General features: G+C 33.4%; 1 protein-coding gene across 3 annotated transcripts in view; it reads left to right on the top strand.

The window, feature by feature from the left end:
* The window catches only part of SH3BGR (SH3 domain binding glutamate rich protein), a 99400-nt gene that overhangs the window by 19600 nt on the left and 54901 nt on the right, over window positions 1-24899 (top strand). For all 3 annotated transcript variants that reach the window (XR_007951825.1, XR_007951826.1, XM_051984774.1), the window contains exon 2: window positions 12781-12966. Coding sequence is in view for 1 of the 3 variants with exons in the window: in XM_051984774.1 (XP_051840734.1) it covers window positions 12781-12966 (186 nt within the window). In the remaining 2 variants the exon portion in view is untranslated. The remainder of the gene's footprint in view (window positions 1-12780; window positions 12967-24899) is intronic.

Here is a 24899-nt window from a genome sequence, read left to right as displayed (position 1 = left end):
TTTATTTGTTACTCTCCAGAGGTCTTATTTCTAACTATTCTAAACTTCTTGTATGTACTTCATTTTTTTTTTGGGTTATGTTTTGGCTAGATTTTTCTAGGTAAGTTGAAGCACGCCCTATAACAATTTTGTTCTCTATTTCCTTCTTTAAGTAATTTAACTATTAAGATTTTAGTTATGACAGTAGATGCATATATTAGTAATAATGATATTAATTCATTGCCTAGTACCTCAGTACTTCAGTACTTTTCAGCAAAATATAATTCCTTGTCTCTCTTTTAATTTGGCCTTTCTATATTATGACTTTGAGATCGTGATTGTTATAGATCTCTATGTATCTTTCTGTTTCAAGTGTATTTCTTATAATCATTTCTTTTCTGTTCTGATCTTATTTTCTGTTTTATGGGTAAATTCATTTCATTCACTTTCACAATTATAATTGTTGTGTATTTTTCTTCATCTCATTCTTTTGTACTTTTCTTTCTCTTTGTTTTCTGTCCTCTTTTCAAAGAGTTTGTTTTCTGACTAACCCTTCCCTTATTCTACCCGCAAGGTAGTACAATGGATACAGGCCTACACCTGGAATCAAGAAGACTTTAGTTCAATTCCAGCCTCAGACATTTGCTGATAAACCTGGGCAAGTTACTTAACTTCTATCTTCTTCAATCTCCTCAATTGTGGAATGAGGTTAAGAATAGCACCTACTTCACAGTATTGTCATCATTTGTTGTCAGATTTGTTGTCAAATATTCCACTCAGCTTGGGTCTTTTCATCAAAAATATTTAGAATTCCTCTATTTTATTAAAAGCTCACTTCCCCTTGCAAGTATATATTTAGTTTTGCTGGATGAGTTATTTTTAGTTGTAAGTCTAGACCTTTTGCCGTCTGGAATATCATATTCCAATTTCTTTGCTTTGGGTTTCTTTCAGGAGATATCTAGTGAATTTGTTTTTATTTATATTGTGCCCTCTAGTTCTAAGAGAACTGGGCAATTAAAAAATTCTTGAAGTATGATTTTCTGGATTTCCTAATGCTTTTCAATTCATATCTACTTAATCTATTTTTCAGGTTGGTTGTTTTTACTGAATTTTCTTCTATTTTTCCCCCTCAGTATTTTGATTTTGTTTTAGTATTTCTTGATGTTTCATGAAGTCATTAACTTTTCATAATTTTTGAGAGTTATTTTCTTGTAAAGGATATGTGTCTCATGTCCAAATTTTTAAGTTTCTTTTCATATCTTTCCCCCACAATTCTTATTATCCACCCCTTTCTCCTCTATTGTTAATTTGGTTGATTTCAGCTTAACACCCTTCCCCCCCACCCTCACAATTCATATCTTTTGGAAATTTTTGTTGGACTTGTGTCCAAGCTTTATATTTCTTTGAGTTTTTTAAAAAGAAATAAATGTTTTAGATTTATTTTCTTCTGGGCTCATGTCTTGAGATTTCCTGTTACTATTATGTTACAATATATTTTAAACTTGCTTATTTTTTCCATCCTACTTCTTGACTTTGGACTTATTCCAGAGCTCAGCACACTCCTGGGCTATATGTCTGGGCTGAACCTTTGACCTTCTAGGTTCTTCTGTTGTTTCCTTGATGGTATCAATTAGTATTTTATTCTAGGATTTCAGGGTTAGCTCAGTCTGGGCACCTGTAAGATGTTAGATTCAAGAGTGATATATATGATCTCAAAGCAAAATTTTATCGTCCTACCCCTTTTTGTTTCTTGACCTAGATTTAAATTTAAATTTAAAAGAGTTCTATCAGTTCTACCATGGTTGGAAAGTTAAGTAGACTGTTACTAGATTCAGACACAAATGTCTGGCCAGACATTTTATCCAATGTCCTCAGAATTCTGTTTTCCTCTGCTAACTTGAATTGGAAAAATGACTTGTGTTTTTGTATTTTGTTTTTTTTCTCTTGGATTTCCCAATCATGATTCAGTCTGGTGTATTTTCTAGATTTTTGTAGAGGATTTGCCATTCTGACTTAGTCCATAAATTCCTTAGTCCATTTAGGGGCCTTTAAGTATTAAATGATTTGTGGGAGGTCACCACCTAGAAGTCTGACTTGAACCTAGAGTTTTCGGACACTGAATCCAAAATTCCATTTTCCACATTGTCTATCTTATAAGATATACATTGACAAATAAGCTAAAATTTTAGGGGAAAAAATAAATTAATATCTTTGGAGATCAAGAGGTCAAATGATTTGTCTATTGACTTTTAGTCAGCTTCCACTATATTATGCTGCCTATAATTTACAGGTTTGACGTTGCAGAATAGGCTATATTTTCTATCCATTTTAACTTTGTCTTTTGGAATTTATAGATGTTTATTTTAATCCTTATAGCTCAAAAGGAATTGCATTTTTTAAATAATTTTTTATAGACAGAACCCATGCCAGAGTAATTTTTTACAACATTATCCTTTGCACTCACTTTTTTTTTCCGATTTTTCTCCTCCTTCCCTCCACCTCCTCCCCCAGATGGCAAGCAGTCCTATATATATATGTTAAATATGTTACAGTATATCCTAGATAAAATATATGTGTGCAGAACCGAACAGTTCTCTTGTTGCACAGAGAGAATTGGATTCAGAAGGTAGAAATAATCCAGGAAGAAAAACAAAAATGCAAACAGTTTACATTCATTTCCCAATGTTCTTTCTTTGGGTGTAGCTGCTTCTATCCATCATTGATCAGTTGGAATTGAGTTAGATCTCTTTGTCAAAGAAATCCACTTTCATCAGAATACATCCTCATACAGTATCGTTGTTGAAGTATATAATGATCTCCTGGTTCTGCTCATTTTACTTAGCATCAGTTCATGTAAGTCTCTCCAAGCCTCTCTGTATTCATCCTGCTGGTCATTTCTTACAGAACAATAATATTCCATAACATTCATATACCACAGTTTACCCAGCCATTCTCCAATTGATGGGCATCCATTCATTTTTCAGTTTCTAGCCACTACAAACAGGGATGCCACAAACATTTTGGCACATACAGGTCCCTTTCCCTTCTTTAGTATCTTTTAGGGGTATAAGCCCGGTAGTAGCACTGCTGGATCAAAAGGTATGCACAGTTTGATAACTTTTTGAGCATAATTTCAGATTGCTCTCCAGAATGGTTGGATTTGTTCACAACTCCACTAACAATGCATCAGTGTTCCAGTTTTCCCACATACGCTCCAATATTCATCATTATTTTTTCCTGTCATCTTAGCCAATCTGACAGCTGTGTAGTGGTATCTCAGAGTTGTCTTAATTTGCATTTCTCTGATCAATAGTGATTTGGAACACTCTGTCATATGAGTGGAAAAATTTCAATTTCATCATCTGAAAATTGTCTTTTCATATCCTTTGACCATTTATCAATTGGAAAATGGCTTGATTTCTTATAAATTAGAATCAATTCTCTATATATTTTGGAAATGAGGCCTTTATCAGAATCTTTAACTGTGAAATGTTTTCCCAATTTGTTGCTTCCCTTCTAATCTTGTTTGCATTAGTTTTGTTTGTACAAAGGCTTTTTAATTTGATGTAATCAAAATTTTCTATTTTGTATCAGTAATGGTCTCTAGTTCATCTTTGGTCACAAATTTCTTCCTCCTCCACAAGTCTGAGAGGTAAACTATCCTATGTTCCTCTAATTTATGTATAATCTTGTTCTTTATGCCTAAATCATGGATCCATTTTGATCTTATCTTGGTATACGATGTTAAGTGTGGGTCCATGCCTAATTTCTGCCTTAGTAATTTCCAGTTTTCCCAGCAGTTTTTGTCAAATAATGAATTCTTATCCCAAAAGTTAGGATCTTTGGATTTGTCAAACATAGATTGCTATAATTGACTATTCTGTCTTGTGAACCTAACCTATTCCACTGATCAACTAATCTATTTCTTAGCCAATACCAAATGTGTTTGGTTACTGCTGCTTTATAATATAGTTTTAGATTAGGTACAGCTAGACCAATTTTTTTTCATTAATTCCCTTAGATTCTTTGTTCTTCCATATGAATTTTGTTCTTATTTTTACTAGATCATTAAAATATTTTCTTGGAAGTCTGATTGGTATAGCACTAAATAGATTAGTTTAAGGAGTATGGTCATCTTAATTATATTCGCTCAGCCTATGCAATAGCACTTAATATTTTTTCAATTGTTTAAGTCTGATTTTATTTGTGTACAAAGTTTTTTGTAATTTTGCTCATATAATTCCTGACTTTCCTTTGGTAGATAGATTCCCAAATATTTTATGCTGTCGACAATTAATTTGAATGGAATTTCTCTTTGTATCTCTTGCTGTTGGATTTTGTTGGTGATGTATAAATATGCTGAGGATTTATGGGGATTAATTTTGTGTCCTGAAACTTTGCTAAAGTTATGAATTATTTCTAATAGCTTTTTAGTAAAATCTCTGGGGTTCTCTAAGTATACCATCATATCATCTGCAAAGCGTGACAGTTTGGTTTCCTCATTGCCTACTCTAATTCCTTTAATCTCTTTCTTGATGCATTGCTGAGGCTAGTGTTTCTAATACAATATTGAATAATAATGGTGATAGTGGGCAACCTTGCTTCACTCCAGATCTTACTGGGAAAGGTTCCTGTTTTTCCCCATTGCATATGATTCTTACTGATGGTTTTAAATATATGCTCCTGACTATTTTAAGGAAAAGTCCATTTATACCTATACTCTCAAGTGTTTTTATTAGGAATGGATGTTGGATTTTATCAAATGCTTTTTCTGCATCTATTGAGATGATCATATGGTTTTTGTTTGGTTATTGATATAGTCAATTATGCTAATAGTTTTCTTAATATTGAACCAGCCTTGTATTTCTGGTATAAATCCTACTTGGTCATAGTGTATCCTAGGGATGATTTTCTGTAATCTTTTTGCTAATCTTTTATTTAATATTTTAGCATCAATATTCATAGGGAGATTGGTCTATAATTTTCTTTCTCTGTTTTTAGCCTACCTGGTTTAGGTATCAGTACCATGTCTGTGTAAAAGGAGTTTGGTAGGACTCCTTCAATCCCTATTTTTTCAAATACTTTATATAGCATTGGAGTTAATTGTTCTTTAAATGTTTGGTAGAATTCACATATAAATCCATCTGGTCCCAGGGATTTTTTCTTAGGGAGTTGGTTAATATCTTGTTCTATTTCTTTTTCTAAAATGGGACTGTTTAGGATATTTACTTCTTTCTCTGTTAATCTGGGTAAGCTATATTTTTGAAGGTATTCTTCCATTTCATTTACGTTGTCGAATTTATTGGTATAAAGTTGGGCAAAGTAACTCCTAATTATTGCTCTTATTTCCTCTTCATTAGTGGCAACTTCTCCCTTTTCATTTTTAAGAGTAACAATTTGATTTTCCTCTTTCCTTTTTAAAATTAGATTTACTAAGGGTTTGTCTATTTTGTTGGTTTTTTCATAGAACCAACTCTTATTTTTATTAATTCAATAGTTTTTTTACTTTCAATTTTATTGATCTCTCCTTTTATTTTTAGAATTTCAAGTTTAGTGTTTGACTGGGTTTTTTTAAAATTTGTTCCTTTTCTAGCATTTTTAGTTGCAAGCCCAATTCATTGATCTTCTCTTTCTCTATTTTGTGCAAATAGGTCTCTAGAGATATGAAAATTTCCCTTATTACCTCTTTGGCTGCATCCCACACATTTTAGTATGATGTCTCATTATTGTCGTTTTCTTGGGTGAAGTTATTAATTATGTCTATGATTTGCTCTTTCACCAGTCATTCTTTAGTATGAGATTATGTAGTTTCCAATTATTTTTTGCTCTACTTTCCCCTGGCTTTTTGTTGAATGTAATTTTCATTGCATTGTGGTCTGAAAAGGATGCATTTACTATTTCTGCCTTACTGTATTTGAGTTTGAGGCTTTTATGTCCTAATATATGGTCACTTTTTGTATAGGTTCCATGAACTGCTGAAAAGAAAGTGTACTCCTTTCTGTCTCCATTTCATTTTCTCCAGAGATCTATCATATCTAACTTTTCTAGCATTCTATTTACCTCTTTGACTTCTTTCTTATTTATTTTGTGGTTTGATTTATCTAATTCTGAGAGTGCAAGGTTGAAATCTCCCACTATTATAGTTTTGCCATCTATTTCTTCTTGCAGCTCTCTTAATTTCTCTTTTAAGAATTTAGATGCTACACCACTTGGTGCATATATGTTTAATATTGATATTGCTTCATATCTATGTTACCCTTTAGCAAGATATAGTGCCCTTCCTTATCTCTTTTAGTTAGATCAATTTTGCTTTTGCTTGATCTGAGATCAGGATGGCTACCCTTGCTTTTTTGACTTCACCTGAAGCATAGTAGATTCTGCTCCAACCTTTTACGTTTACTCTGCATGTATCTCCCTGCTTCAGGTGTGTTTCCTGTAAACAACATATTGTAGGATTCTGGCTTTTAATCCATTCTGCTAACCGCTTCCTCTTTATGGGGGAGTTTACCCCGTTCACTTTTATGGTTAAAATCACCAATACTTGCCATCTTGTTAACCTCTGTTTATGCTTTTCTCCCTTCTTTCATCCTTACCCCCCTCCCCAGTATTAAACTTGTGAGCACCACTTGCTTCTCATAGCCCTCCCTTTTTAGTATCCCTTCCCCCGCCTTAGAGTTCCTCCCCCTATCTTACTCCTTTTCCTCACAGTTTCCATATTCCCTTCCACTTAGCTTATTCCTTCCCCTTTCACTTTTCCCTTCTCACTTTTCAATGAGGTGGGAGAAGTTTCACCATGAATTGAATATGTCTAAAATTTTTCTCTTAAAGCCAATTCTGATGGCAGTAAGATACCCACTATATTCATCCCCTTCCATTCTTTCTCTCAGATATAATAGGTTTCTATTGCCTCTTTGTGACATGTAGTACCCTCACTTTACCCTTTTTTCTGGTACAATGTCCTTTCCACCTCTAGTTTCTCGAAAAAGGCATACATATATTCTTTATACATCTTTATAGTAGAAATATAGTTCCCAAGATTTCTTTTTACCTTTTTAGGTTTCTCTTGAATTCTATATTTGTAGATCAAACTTTTTGTTAAGTTCTGGTTTTTTAATCAAAAATAGGTGAAATTCACTTATTTTGTTGAATGACCATCTTCTTCCCTGGAAAAAGATGCTCATTCTGGCTGGGTAAGTTATGTTTGGTTGCATACCAAGTTCCTTAGCCTTTTGGAATATCATATTTCAGGCCCTTTGATCTTTTAATGTGGATGCTGCTAGATCCTGGATAATCCTTACTGTGTCTCCTCTATATTTGAATTGGGTTTTTCTAGCCACTTGTAGTATTTTTTCCTTTGTCTGAGGGTTCTGGCATTTGGCCACTATATTTCTTGGTGTTTTGATTTTAGGATCCCTTTCAGTAGGTGATCAATGAATTCTTCCAATGTCTATTTTACCCTCTGTTTCTATGACTTCTGGGCAGTTCTTTTTGATAATTTCCTGGAAAATAGTGCCCAGGCTCTTTTTTTCATCATATTTTTCTGGGAGTCCAATAATTCTCAGATTGTCTCTCCTAGATCTATTTTCTAAGTCTGTTGTTTTCCCAAGAAGATATTTCACATTTTTTCCATTGTTTGAGTTTTTTTGGTTTTGCTTGACTGATTCTTGTTGTCTCCTCGAGTTGTTCAATTCCATTTGTTCAATTCTGATTTTCAATGAAGTATTTTCTTCACTCACTTTTTAAATATCTTTTTCTAATTATCCAATTAAGTTTTTAAGTGAGTTGTTTTGTTCTGTGGAATTTTTTTCCATTTTGCCAATTTTATTTTTTAGAGAGCTATTTTCTGTTTCCAGTTCACTAATCCTATTTTTCAAGGATTTGATTTATTTATCTATTCTGTCTTTAAATGAGTGGGATGACTTCTCCAGACTCTCTTGCCAAGCCTCCCTTTCCTTTTCCCATTTTTCTTCTAGCTCTCTTGTGATAGCCTTTTAAATTTCTTCTATGAGATTCATCTGTGCTGAGGAACAGATGATCTCCTCCTTTGGGGATTCGCCTGGGGACATTCTGTTTTTAGTCTCCTCAGGGTTTAGAGTCTGCTCTCTATCTGTATAGAAGCTGTCAAGGGTTAAGGTCCGTTTCAATTTTTTACTCATTTTGTCAGAGAAGAATCAAAGACAAACTAGCAAAGAAAAAAAGAAAAAAAAAACCCCAAAAGGAATCTGCTTTATTTTTTGGGCTGGGTGGTGTTACTGAGCTTCCACTACAGGCTGCAGGGGGGATGGGGAGGTGGGCAGCAGCGAGGCACTAGCAGGACAGTGATGGCTGTGCTGCGCCTACACTCTGATACTCTGAGAGTGTGCTGAGAAACTGTTGGGGAGGGGTGGCTAGGTCCCGAGAGACTCCAGCTGTTCGGGGTTGTATTCTTCACGCCCTGTGCTTTTAGCTTCTTTGCTTGCCTGCTGGCTTGTTGCCAGGGCAAAATATCCAATCCTGTAGCTAAACTCTCCCTGCAGAGATGGCTGAGAAGACATCCCACCCCCCTCCGGTTTGCTCGGCTGTGAGCTGCCTGATGGGCTCTCCTTGCCACTGCCTGCCCTCAGCCTGTGACCAATCTAAGATCGTCCCTGCCCTCAAGCAAAAACAGACCTTTCCTGGTGAATTTCAAGGATGTTTTCTCTGGGTAACTATTTGTGGGGTTTTTTTCAGTCAAGCATTAATTCAGAGGCTTGTAATGAAATAGATTCTGAGAGAAAACACGGAGCTTACCCAGCTGTGTGCCTCCTCTCCACCATTGTGGCCGGAAGTCTAAGGAATTGCATTTTAATCTAATAAATAATTCCTTTTAAATCATATTTGTAGTGAGTAACCTTAGGGCTGGGAGACCGGGATGGAAAAAAGGACTTTTTTACTTTGAACTATGTTATGATAATTTTTTTTTTTTGGCTGAGGCAATTGGGATTAAGTGAAACTTGCTTAGGGTCATACAGCCAGAAAGTGTTGTGTCTAAGGTCAGATTTGAATTCAGGTCCTCCTAACTTCAGGGCTGGTTCTCTATCTACTGAACCATCTAGCTACCCCTGACAAATGCTTAAAGATTGCATTTATTTGGTTTCATATGTTGTTTTGTGTTCTTAGGTGTCTCTCTAATTATCTTTATTTTACTTTATTTACAGAATTAAATGTGTGAATTTTATCTTTATCACATTTTATCAGTAGTTTAAAAAAGCATCAGGTGGGCTTTATAAAGCATATTTTGTGTGAAAATGTCTTCAGGATTTCAATAAACAGATTTCATATTTTATTCCTTGTTGACCTAGAAGAAGTTGTTTCTTAAAACCTCTCCCTAACTGGCATCTATGAATCAACTGGTCATAGAAAGTAATCTGAAATAAATGTAAAATTTTAACTTTTGGAATAATATGGTAAAATAATTGGAACATTAATTTATCCTTTGAAGTTCTTGAACATCTACCAAATTGATAAGCCTTTATTAAGTTCCTCGTAGGTACTTTGCCAGGGCCTAAGAATGTAAAAATAAACATAAAATTATCCTTTTCTTCAAGAAACTTACTTTTCATGTGGAGAGATAACATATAAACATGGAAGTACATAGCAATAGGAAGCTAATGGTGTTTACTGGAAAAAAAAAAGAAGGGTGTCATAGTCAGGCCTTTAGGAAGGTCAGATCTTTAGGAAAATCAATTTGGCAGCTGAGTGGAATTTGTATTGGAATGGAGAGACACTTGAAATAGAGACACCAATCAGAAGACTTATTGCTTAAATCAAAGGGATCTTATGGAGATAGAATTGTTAAAATTTGGCTGCTGAAGATGACTCTGAATTTGCAAATTTATATGTTTGGAATTATTATGGTATTCTTGACAGAGACACAAAAGTTTAGAGGGGGGAGGATTATTTATTAGAGAACAGAGAGTGATAAGTTGCTCTATACATTTGAGCTTGAAATTTCTAAGGGGCTTGTACAGGTAAAAATGTCTCTGCTAGGAAGTTGCTGATGTTGGACTAAACTCAGGATAGAGACTAAGGTTGTATATATAGATGTAGAGGTTATGTGCAAAGAAATATTTGAACCCATAGGAAATAAAGAGATCAACAGAGTCTGTGGATAGAAAGTAAAAAAGACCTGGGATAGAGTTTTAGGGTATACTCTAAAAGGGAAGGTCATGGATACCCGAAAAGGAAACTGAGGAGTATTCAGAGAGGTAGTTGAATCACATAGTACATTGAAATGAAAATGAAGAAGGAAAAATATAGACCCAATATTTGGATAATTTTCCTTTTTAATTTAGGTGTTTTCAAAGTAGAGACATGTAAATCATCTTGTATTCATATTTTTGGTTTCTTCTTTTCTATTTTATATTTTATGGCACTAATATCTATTATGAAAATAGTCTTCTTTACCCAAAGAGATTAAATCCAGCTGGAATGTCTACAAAACAGAACAGAAATCATTATATTCTGCTCCAAAGACTAGTAGGGACTCTTATTACTCCAAGGAAAAGAGAGTCCACTTCTCCTCTTATCCTGAAAGAGGAAGACTGAAATCTCAGAAGAGAATTATAATTAGGTTTGTTGAATACAATGTCTAGAGCTAGAGAGATAAATCCTGCTAATATATATATATATATATATATATATATATATATATATATATATATATATATATACACATAATATATATATATTAGAAAAAAATTGCTGCCATGAGAGCAAGAGAACTGTTGCAGGTCTCTGCTGTACTTCCAAAGTCGAATGGATTCAACTGTGATGACACAATGCCATGCACTTCAAGTGTGAAACTAACTAGAGGGAGGGCATGATGTCTCTCTGCAGCATGATGAGGAGAGAGAAGATGGGATAATGGCATGTTGGGAGAGTGTTCAGTTTCATAGCTGCTGTTGCCCTCACTGCTACTACTACAGCCATCACTGCCTCAAATTGGGGGTGTATTGGAATAGAAGGTTGAGATAGTGAGAAAGGATTATATTTTTAAAAATGTAGGGACAAGCCAGAAAAATTATTACTGTTAGTGTAAGACAGTAATCATGATGCTAGTTCTCTCCTCTTTATTAATTATAGTTTTTATTGTGTTAGGATTATTTTGTTTTTTTTTTTTGCATGTTTATGAGGTTTTTATATTCTAGTATATGATGTTTTATAAAGGTTTCATGCTCAACAAAGAAGTGTGTATATTCCTTTCAATTTCTACTTCAATTTAGTTCTTCTTCAATTTAGTACTTGCCAGATAGATATCTAAAGCTAAAAAAAAATCTATTCAAGTACTTTGCTACTTTCTTATTCATCTTTTTGTGTAGATGTGAAGGTTTTACACCAAGGTCTCTAACTATTAAAATTTTGCTCTATAATTCTTTTAGGACTTTTAAAGTACTTAGATGCTGATAATTTGGTCCCTACATATTGAGTTTTGATATCATTTCACTATCATTGGCTCTTTTAAGCATAATGTTGTTTCTCTGGTACTCTCTCTTTTTTTTTTTAACCCTTTCATTTTTACTATTACATTTTCTAAGGTCATAGTTGCCATCCCTGCTTTTTTTCAGTTTGACTGAGGCAAAATAAATTATTCTCCAAACCCTGCTTTTAATTCTCCGTGAATCATTATGTTTCAAGTTTATTTTTGGAAAACAACTTTTTTGAATTCTACTTTCTAATTGTGCCTCCTTCCCTGTTTTAATCTTCTTCCTATTCTTTCAATGACATCCTCAAAATTTTTTTCTGTGTTTGACCCTTATGCTTTTCTATACAAAGAAGAAGAAATCATGGAAAGAAAAAAATTGAATGAGTACTAGTAATCTGTAAGTGAAATAATGTATTTGCACTCTAGTGTTCCTCTTCATTTTTACCTTAATACCTCAGTCTTTGGTTCTTGCATTTCTTTTAATGACCTCCTGCTTTATGAAATAGGTCCTTAATTAAAAAAAAATTGTTTTTATATCATCTAAATTTCTGCCTGTATTTCTCTCCTCTCTAATTGAAATCTCTAGAGCATGTGCTTGATAATAGAATTTCTAAGTTGAAGAACAGAAATATTTTAGTCCCTTTATTTACCTCAAAAATGGTTATGCTAATGCATAGTAGTAGAGAAAAAGGTGAAGGAGAAGGGAAGTGAAACAGAAAGGAGAAAACAATAGAAAGTCTTGTTTGTTATGGTTTTAAGTCTCTAGGTGCTTCTTTATATCTTTTCCCTTTACTATAATCTTATCTGTTGTCTTTTCCTTTTCCTTTATATATATATATATATATACCTTTAGCTAGTTTTCAGTTCCCATGACTTGAGTTCCTATTCCAAGGTCTTTCCAGAAGCACATTTCCATTATGTGTGTAATGTATAGTGTTTGCTTTATTATATCAACTTTAAATAATTTTTATCTATTCTAATCCTTCTTTCATTTTTCTCTAGGCCATATTGCTAACATAACTTCTAGTTGTTAATTTATTTGATAAGGAATGTGTACAAATATTAGGTTCTAAAAATTTGACATAAAACACAAAGTATTATTATTATATTATTAAGTGATTTTAAAAAATTACAGTCATTTGAATTCAATAAACCTTATTAAAAGGCATTTATTAAATACTTACTCTGTGCAAGACATTGTGTTTAAAAATTTAGAAGTTAAAGTATTGCTATATTAAAGTTCCTGAATAGGAAGAAATATTATTTCATTATTTTATACATTAAAAATTAAACAATTTTATATGATGGCTAAATAAAACCAATATAATGCTTATCTTTCCCTCCCTACTTCTAACCAGATTAGGAAGAAACAGCAAGAAGTGGTGGGCTTTTTGGAAGCCAATAAAATTGACTTTAAGGAATTTGATATTGCTGGTGATGAAGACAACAGGAGATGGATGAGAGAGAATGTACCTGGAGAGAAAAAACCACAAAATGGGATTCCTCTTCCTCCACAGATCTTTAATGAGGAGCAGTATTGTGGGGTAAGAAATCATTTTTGTCTTTTGATGGATGACAAAATTCACAAAGTTTAAAATTCTCCTGCATGAAAATTAGAAGTTACCTAAAAATAATGCATATGCATGCATACACATATGCATATCATATTACTAATTATCACTGTCAATGTATTATATATTGTCTTTGTAAAGCAAGTTAAGGAGATATAGTCTCCTCTTATCCTTCTAATCAGTTTAGGAAGAAACAACAAGAAGTAGTAGGGTTTTATAGCATTTTCATAGTGAGTTTTTATAGGAAAAAAATGATGGAATTAGCCATATACATGGGCACTGTGGCAATTTGTTTTGCTTGACTATATATATTTGTAACCAAATTTTTTATTTCCTTTTTGTTTTTCATTTGGGAAAGGCAGGTAGGAGCTAGAGATAGGATGCCCAAAAGAAAGAAAAAAAACTCATTTAAGCTTTTGAAAAAATTCACAGAAGAGAATTGAAATAAGACAAAAATACAAATAGGTAGGGCAGCTTTGAAAGTTATATATTAAAGTTACTATATTCTTAAGAGGAAAAACAAGTTATACTTAAGAGGTACAGTTTTTATATATCATTCTCTTTCATATGCATATCACTATTATGTTAGCTATCTTAATATATAAAGAGTAAATTTCTTCACACAGTGCAACTGTTTTATATTGGCACAAAGGGGTATGTGCCAGGAATTCAGGGTAATTTTTTATGTGACCCTGCAAGGATTGCTCAATCACAAATAGATAATGAATTTATTTAACAAAAACAAAAGTAGCAGTTTCGGCTTTTAACTCTGAAGTGGGTTAATAAGATCTGAAAACTAAATTTCTTTTGCTCCTATACCTTCTGTGTCTATGTTCCCCAAAGAATCACCCGCAGGATTTTTCTAGTGAACTTATATTGCCCTGGGCACCTTATTTCTTTAAGGATGACTAGGCTGCTAATTATATAATTGAAGTCACTCTTGCTTGGAATTAAAAAATGAAAGCAAGAGAACAAGAGTGATACAGATTTAGAAAGAAATGAGCTGAGTTGGCCAGAGTGGATGAACACTAGTTGAATACAGTCTTTGGTTTCTGGAGGGAAATCTGAGTAGCACTTGAGCAGTTGTGGGCAACTTCTTGAATTCTTGAGATCAGAGAACTAAAGAGCCCCACAGGTGGCAATGCATGGAACTGATAGTGGATTATGGAGGAGTTATTGGATTAGTTATACAACTATGGAAACAAAAACTGACAATAGTAGAGTGGTAGTGATGTAGTAAAATAGGAATTCATGGACAAATGGAGGATTTTTAATGACAAACCTCTTGGAAACAATAGGAAAGATCGTAGAACAAGTCCATAGACAAATATTCTTTATTCATTCTCATTGGTGAAATAAGCAAGTGTGCATGCTTTTTGAACAATTTGTCCAATTGAAAGGCATAACCATGTCTTTTTACACACTTTTTCAAGGTCAAATAGTAAATTCTCAAAACAATCAATGCTGCATTGTTCTTTATAAGTCACTCATATACAGATTATAAAGTTTTTTGCATACACTCTCCTCATGTATAGATGATAGTTTTTCATATTCAACAAGACAAAAACTAATTTCACAAAATGAATGAAATATTTCTACTTGATTAGCCTTTGCCTTACAGGGCTTTTCTCAAGCCACAAACAAAAGAGAGCAAAAACAAAACGGGCTTCCCATCTCTAGCAGAACCTATGCTACATTGAACTTTCCAAATTACAAGAAAGTCTTTCAATAGGGAATTGTTATTTGATCCTGGAGTCAACTAAGTGTCAGTCCTTTGTCTGATGTGCATAAGATTGTAGTATGGATCCAAAACTGTCCCTTTTTACACAAGATATGTTAGAATTCTAGAAGTTTTTGTTTCTTTGAAGCCAGGCAATTTTCTCTAGGTCCTTGTAATTCCCCTAATAGATCCTTGCCACTGCAAGGTTATCTATTGAAAAGAAGGCAAATAGGTTCAGTTAGAGCAGGGCAAATAGGTTCAGTTAGAGCTGGGGTTCTTAAACTTGTTTCACTGGCAACCACTTTTTGCCCAAGAAATTTTTATGTGATAGAGAATATGTAGGCATATAAAGTAGGTATACAAGTCAAACATTTACTGATATAATTATAATTTGTGATCCCCACATTCAGTTAGGAGACCCCATATGGGGAAAGCTGAGTGTAAAAGAAGTAGCAAAGTTTTATAGACATTCTTACCCCCCAAATTCATAGAGCATTTTGCTTTCACAAAAAGTAAGGCAGTCTAGATCTAATTAAATACAAAAATAACTAAGGACATTTCTACTAGACAATAGTAATCTAGTGATTCTTGACTTCCCACATTAAACAATATCAATTATAGACTTCAATAATATAGAAGGCATAAATAATTGCAACAGAAGGGAACACACACTGAGTAAAAACTGACTGTTATGATTATAACCTAACTTTTTTTGGCCAGTTTTTCTAGTCTTTTAGTCTAAGGCATCCAGAAGTGAAAGGGGGATTAGGTCTACAGTTTTAGACCTTTCTCTATATAGCATAATCCCAAGTTCGAAGTTCATAGTTTTCATTAGGCTTGAGTCTTAGGCATTCTGACTTCTCAAGATTTTTCTGCTAGGTAATCTTGCCTCAAAGGTTGCTGTGACTTGAAATTGTAGTCCAGTGGGGATTCTACCACTGTTACTTAGAAGTGAAAAAGATAAACAAAAAGACCAAAATCCAATGTCAGCCATTTCCTGGGTCCATGGGATAAAAAGGGAGCAAGACTTAGTCCTACTTATTTTCAGTTCATTTTATAGTACCTGAACCATGAGTGAACTTGAATTTTTACCCTTTTTGACAGGAAAGAGTAACATCATTGTTTGATGTAGAGTACTTGTATTTAATGTCAGAGCACCTAGGTTCCAATGCTACTTAAATTACTAGTTATGTTGGTGATTATTTAATTTCTTTAAAAAAATTTAATTTAAAACAAACACAAAATAAGAAAAAACAAAATAGAAAAAGAAAAATAAGAAACATTGTTCTGTTTTCAGAACATCAGGGATGATTCAAAATAAGTAGCAATAAATTACCATTTCAAGAAAGCATATATAATAATAGAATACATTGTATTCATGATTGTGCATCTTTTCTTTGCTTCCTTGTAAATTTTCTTTTGTTATCTACTGTGTATTTTTTACTTTATTTTTCCCTCCTTCTCCTCTCTATCTCTGCCAAGTAGGATACAACTAAGCACAGATATATTTATGTCTATATACATACAGATATACATACACACTTGCCTGCACACCTATCCACACACATGCATATATACTTATACTTACATACCTACACACATACACAAATATGTACATATGCATATATACATGCATCTAAAATGATATTAAGATAGCTGACATATAATATATATTTCTCTCGAGTAAATTTTAAGTTTGACTTTGTCTGAGATCAATGATTATTACTCCCATTTTTTCTAATAAATTCTACTCCTGTTACTGTGTTTGTGTATTTCTCTTAGTTCCTATCCCTGCAAATTTTTCTACTTTAGTTCTGCTTTTTAACTTGCCTTGCTATTTAACCTTCCTATGCCCCAGCCCCTATCATGGATTCTTCCCTTATCTTTTCCTCCCCAACCTTTCTCTTCCTTTTTATCCCATCCCCATTAATTTATATACTTTGTCTCATTACTATACATTTGCACATTCTTGTGCATCCCATTTTATTCTATTTTCTCCCCTCATATTTATTTATAGATTTTGGAGGGTGCTATATACCGTTCTGGTATATTTATAATTTTGCTTGATATGATATTTTCCTCCACAGGCCTAGCTCTTTTGATTTTTAAAAAATATATATTTTATTTTATTTTATAATAACTTTATATTGACAGAATCCATGCCAGGGTAATATTTTTTATACAACATTATCCCTTGCACTCGCTTCTGTTACGGTTTTTCCCCTCCCTCCCTCCACCCCCTCCCCTAGATGGCAAGCAGTCCTATATATGTTAGATATGTTGCAGTATATCCTAGATACAATATATGTTTGCAGAACTGAACAGTTCTCTTGTTGCACAGGGAGAATTGGATTCAGAAGGTAAAAATAACCCGGGAAGAAAAACAAAAATGCAAATAGTTCACATTCATTTCCCAGTGTTCTTTCTTTGGGTGTAGCTGCTTCTGTCCATCCTTGATCAATTGAAACCGAGTTAGATCTCTTTGTTGAAGAAATACACTTCCATCAGAATACATCCTCATACAATATCGTTGTCGAAGTGTATAATGATCTCCTGGTTCTGCTCATTTCACTTAGCATCAGTTCATGTAAGTCTCTCCAAGCCTCTCTGTATTCATCCTGCTGGTCATTTCTTACAGAACACTAATATTCCATAACATTCATATACCACAATTTACCCAGCCATTCTCCAATTGAGGCATCCATTCAATTTCCAGTTTCTAGCCACTACAAACAGGGCTGCCACAAACATTTTGGCACATACAGGTCCCTTTCCCTTCTTTAGTATTTCTTTGGGATATAAGCCCAATAGAAACACTGCTGGATCAAAGGATGTGCACAGTTTGATAACTTTTTGAGCATAATTCCAGATTGCTCTCCAGAATGGTTGGATTTGTCCACAAGTCCACCAACAATGCATCAGTGTCCCAGTTTTCCTGCATCTCCTCCAACATTCATCATTATTTTTTCCTGTCATCTTAGCCAATCTGACAGGTGTGTAGTGGTATCTCAGAGTTGTCTTAATTTGCATTTCTCTGATCAATAATGATTTGGAACACTCTTTCATATGAGTGGTAATAGTTTCAATTTCATCATCTGAAAATTGTCTGTTCAGCTCTTTTGATTTTTGATATACTTAGTATTCCAGTAACTATGGTCTTTTATTGCAGCTGCTGATAAATCCTATACAAATTAATTGTAACTTCAGCATTTTTGAAATTTTTGTTTGTTTCTTGAAAAATTTTCTCTTTGATCTGGGGACTGTGAAATTTAGCAATAATGTTTCTATATGTTTTCTTTGTATATCTTTGAGGGTGTAATTAGTGGATTTTTTTTTCTATTTCTACTTTCCCCTCTTTTTCTCTCACCTAGGGATAATTTTCATTGATTATGTCTTACATTATTGTGTCAAAATTCTTTTTTTATTACAACTGTTCAGTTGAATTATTCTCATATTTTCTCTTTTTGCTCTGTGCTCTAGATCTATTGTTTTTCTTATGTTTCACATGCTGTCCAATTTTTGTTCATTCTTCATATTTTGTTTTGTTATTTTGTGATATCTTATAGTTTCACTGGCTTCCCTTTGTTCAATTTTAATTTTCAAAGAATCAGTTTCTTTTTTAAGATTCTGTATCTCCTTTTCTAGTTGCTTGACTTTCTTTTCATGTCTTCTAGTTTTTCTTGGATAATTCTTAGTTTTAAAAAATTTTCCTTGACTCTCTCTCATTTTATTACTAAGGACTTTTTGAGTTCTTCTATAAATTCTTCTATAAATTTCTGGGCAGATAGTCATTTAATGTCCTTCCCTGGGGTAGTTGAAGTTTTTTTTTTTTTTTTACTTTAATGTTTTCCTCTGATTATGAACCCCAGTCTTCTCTACTCTTATAGTAGCTTTCTGTAGTTGAGTTTTTTCCTCCTTTGTCTGCTCTTTTTTAAAAAATGAGAACTTAATGGTGTAACTACCTCTAGTTCTGGGGCAGGAGAGATAATTCTTCTGGCTTTATTTTGATTTTTCCCTCTGTGATCCAACTTCAAACCAAGAACTCTGCTCTCTTGTAAGTTCCAGAAACTAGCAGCTTCCCTGCCCCAATACTTTTGCATTTAACAGAAGTGTGGTAGTTTCTTGTCATCCAGGGCCACATCTCAGCAGTACAAGTGAACCTGGTATTCCTTTTCAGTTGATGTTCCCTTAATCTTCTCAGACTCAGACTCCTGATTACCACTGGGGAGGTGAAAGTTCCTGTGGTTCAGGTGGAGGCTACCTCTGAGCTCAGCTTCCCTAGGGTTTCCTGCTTGCTTTTTGTTGTAGAGCTAGCCTGGAGGTGTTATACTTCACACCAGTTAAAGCTCAGTGATGGGGTCTGTGTTTTGGTCTTCTCAGGTTATCTCAGGAGGACCCCAAGTCTTATCTGATTTTCACTGGTCTGTGTTCATCCTGAGATGCAGTTTTGTTTTGTTTGTAGGGAAAATCTGGAGAGCTTGGAATTTTCTGACCTACTCTGTCATCTTCCCAGAATCCCCATAATTATTTAATTTCATAGAATCTCAATCCACAAATATGAAAAAATGCATGTACTTCATAAGATTTTTTGTGAGGAAACCACCTTGTAGATCAAAAATTGTTACATAATGTGAGGTTTTTTATTTGGCCCTGTGATTTCATTGGTGTGGAAAATACCAGAGAGAAAATTTCCTTTGGCAATATAGATTGACAATTATTCAGCAATTTATATTTGAAGAGCAAATATTTCTAAGATATTTGCATAGGATACTACTCAAATTGCAAAGAACCAAATAATTTGAAATTTTAAAAGGACTTCAGTAGCCTTTTAGTCCAACCAATACACAAAAGAAACCAACTGACAAATGGTCATCCAGTTTCTGTTTGAAGACCTCCAAGGAGGGGTGAATATACTACCTTTCTAGGCAGGCAGTGTATTCTACTTTTAGATTGTTCTAATTGGCTTTGCTCTAGGCAGAGCTTGAAACTTAGGCCAATTCTCTGGTAGATTAGGTTCTCTCTTTTACTTATTGTACATACCTAATCAAATGTCAGGACGTGCCATTTCTATCTCTGTAATATCTTGCACATCTGTCTTTTCTGTATTTAGTTAGCCTAGCCATCCCCATACTTTAGGTAATTATTCAGTTCCTTTTACTTGGATTATTGCAATAGTTTTCTAATTCATCTTCTTGCCTTCACCTCTCCTCCAATTCATATTCCATTTAGCCATCAATGTGATTTTTACTGAAGTGCAAGCCTAATAATACCATAAATACATTTCAATTATATATTTTAATCTCCTTTTTTGTGTTCTATAGTTCAGTCAAATTGCTCTTCTTGCTGTTCCTCACTTTAGCCCTCTTCTTATCCCTGCTATATATTCATTCTTTAACTCTGTCTTTTACAATCTTTTGTCTCTCTTGGGATTTAGCTCTAGCACCACTTTTAACATGAAGCCTTTCCTAATTCCCCCTTCCCTCTCCAGCTTCTCCTTAGATGCTTGATCATTAAACCTGATTGTTACAGCTATGAAAGCATAATAAACTTTCATTCCTTACTCCTCACCCCCTTTACAAAATAATATTAGCATAATAGTCTGAAGTTCTTAGTCCCACCTGAATGAAAATCCGATTTTTTTTTTTTTTTGGTTGTTGTTCTGAAATGTCTTGCACTGAAATCTTTATACTTATACTTATTGAAAGCTTGAAAATTTGTAAATAGAGGGACCTGGTTAGCCCAGGAAGGGGACTACTCCCTGAAATAGAAGGTATAATAAATCTAAGAGAAAAAATCTTTTATTAATTTAGTCAATGGAAATATCTCTTGGGTTTAACTCTGATTAAATTAAAAGGAGAATCCTAGGTGAGAATGTTTAAATAAAGATTTCATGATCCAGCAATACTACTACTAGGTCTGTAAAGAGATCAAAGAAAAAAGAAAAGGATATATATATAGCAGTTTTTTTGTGGTGGAATCAGAAACTGAAGAAATACTCATTAGTTGGGGAATGGCTGAATAAGTTGTGACATGATTGTGATGGAATCTTATTTTCTATGGGAAATGATGAGGGGGATGGCTTCAGAAAAACATGGCAAGATTTTTACGAACTAATGCAAAGTGAAATGAGAAGAACTAAGAAATTATTTTATGCAGTAATAGCAATGTCATAATAATGATAAAGGCACCTAATATTTCTGAAGAAAACCCCAAATGAGGTTAGATATATCTGAAAACAACTGAATAGCAGCAACAATGATGATCAATGGTGAAAATTTGGGCTACTTTGATCAATACAATAATCCAAGGCAATTCCAAAGGATTAATGATGAAAGAATGCTATCTGCCTCCAGAGAGAAAATTGATCAACTCAGTATAAATTGAAGAATAATTTTCTTACTTTATTTTTCATGCTTATTTTTTGAAATATGGCTAGTGTGAAAATATTATTTGAATGATTTCAAATGTATAATTGATTTCATATACTTGCTTTCTCAAGGAAAGAGTTGGCTTGAAGGAAGAAAGTTAAGAATTCATAATTTAAAAATAAAAAAGTTAATAAAATTAATATTTAATTTTTTCTAATATATACATATAAAACATATAAAAAGAATTATTCACATTTTATTTTTAAAATGTTGAGTTCCAAATTCTCTCTTTTTCTCCCTTTCCTTCCACCTCTTTGAGAAGGCAAGCAATTTAATATGGATTTTATATATATTTTTGCATTAGTCATCTAGTGAAAGAAAACAGGCCAAAAAAATCAATAAAAAGGGGCAGCTAGGTTGTGCAGTGGATAGAACATCAGCCCTGAAGTCAGGAGGACTTGAGTTCAAATCTGGTTTCAAATACTTAACACTTCTTAGCTGTGTGACCCTAAGTAAGTCACTTAATCCCAACTGTCTCAGAAAAAAAAATCAATAAAAAGAAAAAAAAAAAAAAAATGCTACTCTCTGCATTCAGACTCCATCACTTCTTTCTCTGGGGGAATAGGATTTTTCATAAGTCCTTCAGAACAATCTTGGATTACTGTATTGCTGAGAATAGCTAAATCATTCACAGTTGGTCATCTTATAATGTTGCTGTTATAATGTTCTGTTTCTACTCATTTTATATCATCAGTTCATATAGGTCTTTTCAAGTTCTTCTGAAAGAATATTACTTGTCATTTCTTATAGCACAACAATATTCCATCATAATAATATACCATAACTAGCTCAGCCATTCTGCTATTGATAGCTTTTCCCTCAATTTTCAATTCTTTGACACTATAAAAAGAAATGCTATAAATATTTTTGTACATAAATGTTTTTCTTCAAGTCAAAGGGCACGAACTTTGAGTTTGTAAACCTTTGAGCATTACTCTCCAGAATGTTTGGTTCAGTTCATAACTGTGCATTAGTGTCCAATTTTTTCCAAATCCTCTCCAATCTTTGTCAATTTCTTTTTCTGCCATATTAGCCAATCTGATAGGTGTGGAGTAATACCTCAGAGTTGTTTTAATTTGCAATTCTCCAATCAATAATGATTTAGATAATTTTTTCATATGATTATAGAGAGCTTTGAGTTCTTTTGAAAAACGCCTATTCATATCCTTTGTTTATCAATTGGGTAATGACATATATTTTTTTAGATTTGATTCTATTCTCTATGTATTTGAGAAATGAGGCCTATATAAAAAAAATTGTAAAATTTTCCTCTTAATTTTCTGCTTTCCTTCTAATCTTGGATGCATTGGATTTATAGAAACCCTTTTTAATTTAATGTAATATGAATTATCTCTTTTACATTCCTTAATATTATTTATTTCTTCTTTGCTCATAAATTCTTCCATTATAGATAGGTAATATATTTCATGTTCCCTTAATTTGCTTATTAGATTACTCATTTTGTCTAAATCCTGTACCTATTTTGATTTTATCTTGGTATATATCATGAGATGTTGGTCTATAACTAGTTTCTACCAAACCACTTCCCAGTCTTCCCAGAAATTTTTTATCAAATAGTGAGTTCTTTTCCCAAAAGTTTGGATCTTTGGGTTTCTCAAACATTGTATTACTATGGTCATTTGCTATTATTATATAACTAATCTATTCCAGTGGTCCACTACTTTATTTCTTAGCCAATAACAGACTATTTTGATGATTTTTGCTCTTGTAATATCATTTGAGATCTAATGCTTCAGGTTTCCTTCCTTCATATTTTTTTTTTCATTGATTCCATTGATATTCTTGACTTGGTAGTTTGTTTGGTATGGAACTGAATAAATAGATAAATTTAGATAGAATTGTCAGTTTTATTATATTATATTGGCCTACCCATGACTAATTTAGATCTGACTTTATTTAGATGAAGTGTTTTGTAATTGTATTCACATAATTCCTGGGTTTGTCTTGGCAAAATTCCCAACTCTTTTATATTTCCTACAGTTACAGTAAATAGAATTTCTCTTTCTCCTACTGTTGAACTTTGTTGGTTATAAATAGAAATGTTGATGATTTATATGGGTTTATTTTTTATTTTCAATCTTATTGAAGTTATTAGTTATTTTAACTATTTATTTTAGTTGATTCTCTAAGATATCATTATATCATCTTCCAAGAGTGATAGTTTTATTTTTTCCTTGCCCATTCTAAGTTCTTTTATTTCTTTTCTTCTTATTGCTTTAGCTAGCATTTTCTAGTATAATATTGTAGGGAATATTAGTGAGGAATCCCAGTGAGTCTTGGGAATGCCTTTGTGTAAATATTTTTGCTGGCAACTTCGAAATGCTCTCCTAATTATCATAAATCTCAGAAAGCATCAGGAAAATTGGTCATCCTCCTGGCATCTTTATTAATGAATATCCTTCATGGCAGGCCTATGTTAACTGGCCAGTTCCTCCTAAAGGAGTAAACAAATATTTTCTGTGATGGAACTCTTGCAGTAGAGCTTGAGTGGGGCTGCTCTGTCTCAAGGGTCATGCATCAACTGAGAATATTTAGTTTAGTGCTTTATTTGCTCTTAACGTATAAAAAAGCTGCATAGAGGAAAGAGACTCAGAGAACTCAGTAGGATTGGTACCATTTTCCTAACAGCCAACCTTGTCTCACTTGAGATTCTGGATAGATGTGAATTGGGTTCTCCCAGCTGTTGGAATCCAGATGTTGGAGCTTCCTTGAAGTGGTAAAGATGTATGTTTTTTTTCTTTTGGATCTTTGAACTCTCCCAAGATTTATGTCATAAAAGAAATTTAATAGGAGTCCTTTTCCCATTTTCCCAAATGGTTTATATAGTATTAGAATAAATTGCTCTTTAAAACTTTGGTAGAATTCACTTGTGAATCTATCTGGTCTCAAAAACATGTCTTAGGAAGCACATTGATGGCTTATTCGATTTCTTCTGCTAATCTGGGCAATTAATTTTTGTAAATATTCACCCATTTCATATAGGTTTTCAGACTTACTTATATAATCAGGCAAAAATGCTCCTAATAATTGCTTAATTTCCTCTTCCTTTAGTGGTGAATTCATCTTTTTCATTTTTGATATTGGCAATTTGGTTTTCATCTTTTTAAAAAATTAAGTGAACTGGTAGCTTAAAATTGTTTTTTCCTCATAAAACCAGATCCATTTTTTATTTTAGTTCAATGGTTTTCTTACTTTTGCTTTTATTAATCTCTCACTTGATTTTCAGGATTTTTAATTTGTTGTTGAAATGGGAATTTTTAATTTGGTCTCGTAAAGGGTTGGAACTCTGAAAAGGGACAAACAGAAGACAGAAGAGTACTTAAGGCTAAGTACCTACTCAATGTGATATAATGATTCTATATATATATACTTAGATGATATGGTGATGTGATGGCTCTCCTCACAATTGGCACCTGCTGAATGTGTTGTGATGAGGTAATTGTAGGGAAGGAGTGGTGAGCTGAGGGAAAGTGTCAGAGTCTCTCTGCCTCAGTGCACTCAGCAGGGAAGACTTCAGGCTCAAGACTCCAGGGTTCAGGATCCATCTTTGACAAGCCATGTGGCAGCTTGCCTGCCTCCTTTACTTTTCCTCCTAAAGAACAAGGACTTTGACTGGTCCTGACTCTGACTGATTCTGAGGCCTTCCCGAGAGCTAGCCCAGATATTACATATTGGTGCCCAACGTGGACTAAGGACCTGCACACAGCTCAATTGATGTGATTGTAAATTCTGTGGAG

This window comes from Antechinus flavipes, chromosome 3 (assembly GCF_016432865.1).
Source record: "Antechinus flavipes isolate AdamAnt ecotype Samford, QLD, Australia chromosome 3, AdamAnt_v2, whole genome shotgun sequence".
Lineage (NCBI taxonomy): Eukaryota > Metazoa > Chordata > Mammalia > Dasyuromorphia > Dasyuridae > Antechinus > Antechinus flavipes.
This window is presented reverse-complemented; position numbering and strand designations above follow the sequence as displayed.